The sequence below is a fragment of the Aulonocara sp. 'chitande type north' Nkhata Bay genome, linkage group LG3, assembly GCF_057382095.1.
Source record: "Aulonocara sp. 'chitande type north' Nkhata Bay isolate Kocher_YH1m ecotype deep benthic linkage group LG3, A_spYH_male_GT1.1, whole genome shotgun sequence".
NCBI classification, from domain to species: Eukaryota; Metazoa; Chordata; class Actinopteri; order Cichliformes; family Cichlidae; genus Aulonocara; species Aulonocara sp. 'chitande type north' Nkhata Bay.
In genome coordinates this window covers 39,173,848-39,182,545 of record NC_141346.1, presented here as the reverse complement: position 1 = coordinate 39,182,545, position 8,698 = coordinate 39,173,848, and the positions used below count along the sequence as shown (strand labels likewise).

Genomic DNA, 8,698 nt, shown 5'->3' with positions numbered 1-8,698 from the left:
TTAGTAATAATCCACCAGCACCTGTCTTTTAGAGTCAATCTCCAAAATGGAGTCGTAGCAGGCGTACACTATGAGAGTGGTGGTCTGAGGCAGAGGAACTCTGAATCTCATCTCCAGCCTCAAATTCCCGTTGGAGACGGGAGACAGGGCGTCAGCATCCTCGCTGGGTTCCAGATTAAAGGCAAACAGGGCGTACCCCTCGTTAAATTCCCGGCGGTCGATGCTCAGAGGTAAATCTTTGAGGTGTCTCCCCGTGGCGGAAAACATGTGATAAAACTCCCTGACCGAATTTCCGCGGTCAAACTGTGGCTGGAAAGCTTTGGCGGGCACCTGCCTGCCGTCCTGACACAACGCCAGATACTCCACATCGTTGTGTCTAAAGTTGAAAGGCGACAGATCCCTCCTCCCGGTGAAGGCGTCGTGATGAACCATGCCCAGGACCACGTATTTGGGCATGGCTCCCAGAAAGAGATTCTCTTGGTTGCAGATCCTGGAATTTTCAGGGATGGAGTAGGTTTTCACAGAATAGATAGAGGGCGTTTCCTTTCATCAGGGCCGCGGCGTGCCCCAGCCTGACGGCCGGCGAGACCGTGACCTTTTTAACAAACAGAGAGGCCGAAGTTATTTTCAGGGCAAACTGCGAATCCCGAGTTCCCATCAGACTGAAGGCGTCGCTGTTGCGTATCAATTTAATTCTCAAATCCACAGAGTTCAGCAGGAGCCTCTCGCAGAAGAAAATATCAGCGTGGAGGGGACCCAGCAGGTCCACTTCTCGCGACTCGGCCGTGAAAACGGCTCTCTGTTTTATCCCTTTGTTCGGCCCGTTGCTTATAACTATAGAATCCATGTCTCCGGCCGTGTCTTTGTAAAACAGACCGGCGCTGAATTGACTCTTTAGAGTGTCTTCTGAAAAGTTGAGCAGCGTCTCGATCATGGCTCTGTAAGGATGGGTGGCGCTGGACTGCGAAATCAATCGATCCCCCAGAATAACGTCGCACTGACTGAAAATTGTGTTGAGAGGATAATTGATGAGGGCTACCCCTGCATCGGGTGGGATGTTGCTCCCGTCCTTTTCCGTAATTTTCACTCTCAGATGGAGCATGGTGTCGTTCAGATCGAGATACTTTTCCCCGTCTCCGGGGATGAAAAATTCAATGGGTGAGTTGTCGTTCAAAGCAGAGGGGCTGACATTCTTGATATTTTTTATCCTCTATGGATAGCTGGGTCATGGGAGCCGAAAATAGATCCAGTTCGGCAAGGGTGCATTCGGCAGATTTCTTGTGTAAGAGAGACATTTTTTATTTATTTATTTTCTTCTAAAATATGTCCGAGCTCCTCTGGGGCTTCCTTCTCTTCCCACCGCTGGTCTTGACTGATTTACTTTTTACTCCGGCGCTTTTATTTTTAATCCGCTCGCCCGGAGGGCGTTTCCTCTTCCTGCGGGAGAGGACCATCATACCCCCCGCCCCCTCCTGGCGAGGCTCGGTCAGCTTACCCATCACTCTTTTCACAGCATCTGTAGCGATATTGGTTGCGGCCGTTTTCAGGTGAGGTTTAGCTACGGCGAACCCGGATTTGAAGAGAGGAGACACGAAACGAAACAGTCTGGAGAAGATGGATCCTATCCCTCTGCCGTACATCACGGGCGCTCCGTAAAAACCCGGAAGGGAACCTCCCACCTGCCCCTCATAATACCTCACAAAACGGTGGGGGTCCTGTGGGAGACGCGCCGCCATTCTCAAGCCGGTTTAAAGTGCAGCTTGACTATCGTTTTCCCGTAAACAAAATCCACGAATCTGTCGCGGTCCGTTTTAATTTCTACGTGTATGGTTTTAATGTATTTTTTAGATACGCGCAAGTAATGGACCGTATTATGTCTGATGCTGATCACGTCTCCGTAATCGCCTTTCACGTTAAGGACGCTGAGCAACGGTGAGTAACTGTCACCGACCGGCTGGTACTGAACGATGTCGGTGTAGAGAAACAGGTTATATACGCCCGCGTTCATATCGCACGGATACGGAGTAGAGCGCTTCGACAGAGTCCACCACTCGTTCGTTTTCAATCCCAGCATGTAAGCCAGAGGAGGGAAGACCTTTATTTTATGGCTCCCGACTCCTTTGACATCCAGACGTTTGGTGATGTTGTTGAAAGAGGCCTCGAAGGAGGGGTCGTACTTTTGGATCGCCGGCACCAGGTGATCCAATAGATCTTTAACGCGTCCGTAATGACCTCCCCTGCCGAATTTTAAAATCACCAGGGGCTGATCTTCCTCCGTCGTCCGCATCAGCTCCAAGTAGGAGGCGTCCGGCGGTAGATTGTACCATGTGCGCGGATAAATGAATTCGCATAAGCCCACGCTCCATTCTCCGGTCAGCTCGAGGGGTTTGGCCAGATCCACCGTGTAGCAGCCGCTGGTGTTATCTTTAAATAAGTCCTTGCTGGCGTTGGAAGGCAGGGTCACGTAAAACCCTTCGGACTCCATGATGAATTTTAAAAAATGAGCCGAATGATGCGAGGGGTCTCTTTTTTTATACGCCTACCACTTCCGAGGCTTTCACCCAGCTGTTGAATTTATCCGGTCAGTTTTTCCACTTGACAAAAACCTGTTTTTCCCCTCTGACTGTGCGCCGCTTTAAAATCTTCTCCACATGAAACGCTTTGTCCTCGGTCAGTTTCACTTTCTGCAGCTCGGGCTCATAAAACGACCCTTCGATAGGCTCGCCGTCATAATCTTCTAGCTTATACACGGGTGGCGATCGGTGAAGGACCCGGATCACAGTAAAGATTTCGTCCGTGAAACTCTGTTCGTATTTTTTATCAAATACTCCTCTCAATTTGGATATTCTCACCAGATCCCCCCTCTTAAATTTCAACTTTATTTTAGGACGGGCGGGTGTCTTTCCATACAAGTTGCGAAACACCTGATCCGCGTTCTCGGGGCGCACCTCGGCAGGTGCCATTTTAATGCTGCTGTGATAACTGCGGTTATATCCTTCTAACAGGTCGGGCAACACCTCCAGATAGCGTCTGGTATTGTGCGCGGTGAAATATCTCCACATCCTCGTTTTCAGGGTGCGGTTAAATCTCTCCACCACCGAGGCCTTTAGGTCACTGGCGGTAGCAAAATGGGAGATGCTGTGATTTTTCATCGGAGCTTGAAAACTCTTGTTGAAAAACTCTTTTCCCGCATCAGTCTGTAAATTTTCCGGTATTTCACTCTCTCTCAACACAGATTCGAAAGCTTCAGTCACTTCCGAACCCGTCTTCTTTTTCAGGGGGCGGGCGTAAGCCTTTTTTGAAAATACGTCTATGACGGTTAATAAATAATTGAATCCGTCGTTGTATTCAGACAGGTGTCTCATGTCGCACAGGTCGGCCTGAAGCTGCTTCAGGGGTTTGGTCACAAACACTCTATTTCTCTTAAATCTTACTCGCGCCGGCTTGTGTAGAGTATAGGCGTCCTGCTCGGATAAAAAATTCTGCACCTTGCGGATATCAACTTTTTTTTACCAGTTTCATCTTCTAAAGCACGTCGGAGTCTATTTACCCCTCCGAAACTACCGGGGTGATGTGGGTCGTAATACACTTTTTTCATCTCACTTTTCTCGGCCATCTCGTCTTCTGATAAAAAGCCCGTGTGCGTTATAGCGTCGCAGGAGTCGGCTTTTATTATTTTATTCAAAAACCAGAGATGAATGCTTTTTAAATATTTTTTATTCAAAACCAGAGGGTTTAACATGCAAAAAACAGGAATACATTTTTATTCAAAAACCCTGAGATAAAACACACTTATAGAATCAAACAGGAATACAATTAAGTTACAAAAACTCTTTTTTTTTAAATTCAAAACCAGAGGGTTTAACATGCAAAAAAAAAACCAGGAATACATTTTTATTCAAAACCCTGAGATAAAACACACTTATAGAATACAAAAACTCTTTTTTTTTTTTTATTCAAAACCAGAAGGTTTAACATGCAAAAAAAAAACAGGAATACACTTTTATTCAAAACCCTGAGATAAAACTCACTTATAGAGTCAAACAGTTACAAAAAAACTCTTTCTTTTTTTTTCTTTTTTTTAAAAACATGAGGTAAACATGCTAAAAGGTTACAAACAGGATACTTTTTTTTTAAAGCATACACGATTAAAAAATGAGGTAGGATTTTAAAAAACAGAATACATGATTAAAATAAAGCAGGATTAAAAAACGAGGTAGTTTTTTTTTTTTTTTTAAAAAAAACAGAATACATGATTAAAAAACAAGGTTAAATATAGGAAGCATGCAGGATAAGAATCAGCAACCTTTGTAAAACTCCGTAACCAAACGGAGTTCCCCGATTTTGACCACGTCTTGCCCCACCAAATCGTTATAAGCGTCTGTGATGGCGTCAAAGACTTTCCTCACCGATTTCAGCTCATGAAGCAGAGTCTCCGCAACCATCCCAACTTTAACGTCCTCAGTCTTGATGTTGCGGGCAATCAGCAGACGTTGAATGGAAGGGACAAAGCGAGGGGTGAGCAGTTTCTTTCTGATGTTGTAATAGTTGTCGGAGTAAAAATCATCCTCCAGAATTTGCAGACACTCGTGTTGTCTCTGGCTGGGATGATCTATCTTACAGCTGTTGCATTCCTCGGTGCGGTACTTGTTTATCACCAAGTTGACCAGATGATACACAGCCGTTTTCACAGTGTCGATGAATAAAGAAGACGCCCAGCCGTCCATCTCGTCGGCATGCCGCTGTCGCCGCTGTCGCTTCAGAGGCCCGTAGTAGCCGGGAGTGTCGGGTACCAGTTCACCCTCGTCAGAAAAACAATCGGTGGAGCTGGTCTCCTCATCGCGAAGCAGGGGTGCAGAGTCCATCTCTCTCTGAGCTAAAAAAGGCTTTTTGATTGGGCTTCCTTTTTTAAAACAGAAGGAAGGGGGGCGTGGTCCGGGAGGGGCGGGGATTTTCAAAAGCTGAGACATTTCCTTACTCCTACAGCATCCCTCCAGCAGCGGCAAGTTTGAAAAAGAATTGTAATATCCTTCCTCACTTGCAGCATTCTTACGACCCACTCTTTGGCTGGTAAAACCATCATGCTGCGAAATAATCCGCAGTCGGAGTTGAATTTCTCCATGACAAAAATGTCAGGCGCATCAGACTCATCCGTTGAGCGCAGGCTGGCTCTCATTCTCCATCTCCCCGTGGCTGTGGTTCCTGAAGACCAGACGGTTGACAAGATTGTTTTAGTCTTGATCAGTTGCTCATCATTGAAGCGTATGCCCCCGTTCCGTGGCGGAGGAGGGGGAATAGCTTCTATTTCTTCTTCCGTAGCTTTTTCTGGAGCCGGGGGAATGTTTTCTTTATTCTCAGCGGCTGCTTTCTCCTCTTTTATTTCTGGAGCTGGGGGAATGTTTTCTTTATTCTCAGGGGCTGCTTTCTCCTCTTTTATTTCTGGAGCTGGGGGAACATCGTCGTCTTCTGGAAGTTTTTCATCCAGGGGCTCATCATCTTCTTCTTCTGTAACTGTGTAGAGAGGATGATCATCATCATCATCAGCTGATTCAACAGCTGATTCATCAGGGGAGGAAACATCCTCTACAGAGGGGGTCTTTTCTTTATCCTCATCATTCTCAACAGCAGGGTTAGTATCCTCTTTTTCATCAGAGGAGACAGAAGGAGGGGAAGGGGGATCTTTTTCATCATTCTCATCATCAGCAGCATCATGCTCTTCTTCTTCATCATCGGAGCCGAAAGGAGAAGGAGGAGGAGGGGAAGGAGAATCTACCTCTCTCCGGCGTCTTTTAGGGGCAACATCTTCCTCTTCAGGAATGGGAAAATCCTCGTTTGCCTCTCCGATAACCATCGCAACCAGCAGCTTCAGCACGGCCCAGTCACCGGGAGTCAGCTTCACAATGCTGCTCGATTCCGTCAAGCTCTCCCCTTCGTTAAGCTGATAAAGCCAGAGCTCCCCCGACTCATATTTGAATATGTAGCCCCACTTTCCACAACCCTCAGCAGGCAGAGTCCATTCTCCCCGCAAGTTTCTCGGTGCTGGAATTTGGCTGCGGAACATGAAGACGCTCTTACTTCTTCCTTCTTTCCGCGGAGTGGCGGTTGCTTCGGATCTGCTACTGTAGACAGAGACGGGCGTATCGCTGATAATCGACGAGGACCACTCGCTGCTGCTGCCCCCCATGCTCGAGGGTTCGGAGGGAGAGCAGATTTCTTCGCCGTCCAAGTAAACAGGAGCGCTGCTGGGCTGCAGAAGGAAATCCATCTTGTGTGTCTGTGACTTAGAAATTGTGACGGACTCCTCCTCTCTGCTTTTTATTCTCCTCCCCTGCTGCAGACCCTCCCTCTAAAAACTTTTTTTTCCCCAACAACAGATGGCGCTCTTCCGGAGGTTTCCCCCCTCCCTTCTCAGGATGCAATTCGACACGCTTAGCAACAGATGGCGCGCTTCCGGAGGTTTCCCCCTCCCTTCTCAGGATGCAATTCGACACGCTTAGCAACAGATGGCGCGCTTCCGGGGTTCACCCCCCCTTCTCCGGATGCAATTCGTCACGCTCATTACACACTTCCGGGGGGGAGGGGGGAGGTCAAAAGGTCGTGATTAGGGCCATCAATCACTTCGGATTAAATTTTGTCATAAGCTGTATGGGAGTATCTCTCTCTCTGGTCCTAGTTATCTGTAAATGTCTATGTAACCCATGGTTATTTTTATTGTAAATGGTATTTTTTTTTTAAGTTTTACTCTTTGTTAAGTTTAAGTTTTCCTATGTACCGTGAATGCACCTCAGCGCTGCTCTACGGTGTGCATTATATGTGCTCCATATTGTCTGCGCGGAGCAAGGTACATCTCTCTGTATATTGCACTGTGTTTAATGGGTAAAAGAGCTCCATGAAACTTTGTTTTGAGCAGTGATTTTGTTTTGTAGATGCACAAAGCTGTTGTGGAACTTTCAATCCTGTTGAGCTACAGAGTTAATGTATTGTGTGAAGAATATCCTGGTGAGTCTCGAATTATGCAAATTGAATTGTGATACACAGTCTGGTTTCAAAGTTATAAAATCGGTCAGGATATGATGTTTTGTTGGAAATGTGATTGCAGAAGCTGTTAAGGATTTCTTAGCTGTGTTAGCCCTGTGAGAAGTATGCTAGCATACCCACATGTGCTCCCTGGGCTAATGCGCTTGCATGAGACACTTTTCATGGTTCACTTGATTTGCGCTAAAATGTATAACATTGTTATTGGCCAGTAAGAACTGTATAGATGTATGATATGTAAAGACACTTACAGGAATTTGATTTTACTTTTTAAAATTTGTACAAATGGGATACAGGGAAGATTAGTCGGTAGAAATATGTGCTTTATTTATTTATTTATTTATTTATTTATTTTTTATGTGCTTTATTACAAGAGAAGTGATTGCTCCGCAGATTTGTGTGCAGCAGATCTTTTTGGTAGAAATCTGCTGCAAGGACCGAGCGGTGCCATTTAAGGACTAGGGATGGGTACCGGTATCGGTTCTGACATAAACAGTAGTAGCCAGACCGAAAAGCAGCGCACATTTCGGTGCTTTATTTTGGTGCTTTTTATTCGTGAGATGTCATACACTTTGGACTCTAGCCAATCATTTTTCCTTTCCAAGGATAGAAGGCGGGCCCAGGTACGTATGTTCTTTTAGAGCAGAGCTACAGATTAAAAATGCCCAAGGCGAAGCAGTCAAAAGTCTCGCTGTACTTCACAGCAAAAGATGCAAACTCAGCAGCCTGCAACAAGTGCTTTAAGGTGATACTGTGATACTGTGCAAAGGAGGTAACACCTCGAATCTGATGAAACACCTGGCGAAGCATACCGTTTTTTTAAAAGCCGAGAAATGCGCCGTATTTGATAGCTTGCTGCAAGACCTCACACCGAGCAGCACATCTACTGCGGGTGTGGTGCCTGTTATCGGACCCGGAGCTAGCAACATCCCCCAAGAACCCGAAGAGGAGAGTCCTGGCCCGTAGCCCTGCCAGGGTAGCAGAAATTATGACGGATGATGATGGCAGCAGCAGCCGTTCTTCTCTGGGTGAGTAGCTTAGCCGTATAGTGACGCATGACAGCCACGAGAAGCCGACGGGTAAAGAGATAGTTTTTTATCGGATTACGTCGTGGAAGAGAAATTGTTCAAGCCATGTTTCCGATGCAACAAAGAGGCGACAGATGGCCTGGATTGCAGCCATTCGAAGACCAAATATAACGTCCAGGAACACTTCAGCTCACATGTTAGTCTGCTCCAAGCATTTCCACAAAGGTAGGTCTTCTGTTGTAGTTATTACGTAATTTATCATAACATAATTGTTGATGTAGTTTACAAATAAGTCTTATATTGATTTGAATTGAATTAGTTGCGCTACGCTGCTTTGTTCACTGTGGCTTTGCGGGCTAATGTTTGTTGTGTTTTGTAGGAAGACCAGCCTACAAAATGCTGGAATGCGATCCAGACTGGGCACCTTCTATCAACCTGGCTCATACCGAGTTTAAAGCTGCTATCATAGCGAGATTTGATCGGTTAAGAGAGAGAGCGATATCAAAACAGCCACGAAACGTCCCGCATATATGTGCCCAAGGGTTGTATTGAAGCAATCAAGTGATGAATAACTGTTTTCCAGTATGTTGTGTTTTTTTTTTTTTTTTTTGCATTGTTGATTTGTTTGTCAGCGA

At 46.0% G+C, this 8,698-nt stretch overlaps 1 protein-coding gene across 1 annotated transcript; it reads right to left on the bottom strand.

The window, feature by feature from the left end:
- LOC147335617 (uncharacterized protein F54H12.2-like) lies at positions 1-1,102 on the bottom strand. The gene is made up of 2 exons (XM_086286087.1): positions 609-1,102; positions 1-490 (listed from the first exon to the last, which is right to left on the bottom strand). The coding sequence occupies exons 1-2, from the start codon at positions 1,100-1,102 to the stop codon at positions 1-3; spliced, it is 984 nt and encodes a 327-aa protein (XP_086142213.1).
- Positions 1,103-8,698: the final 7,596 nt, after the last annotated feature.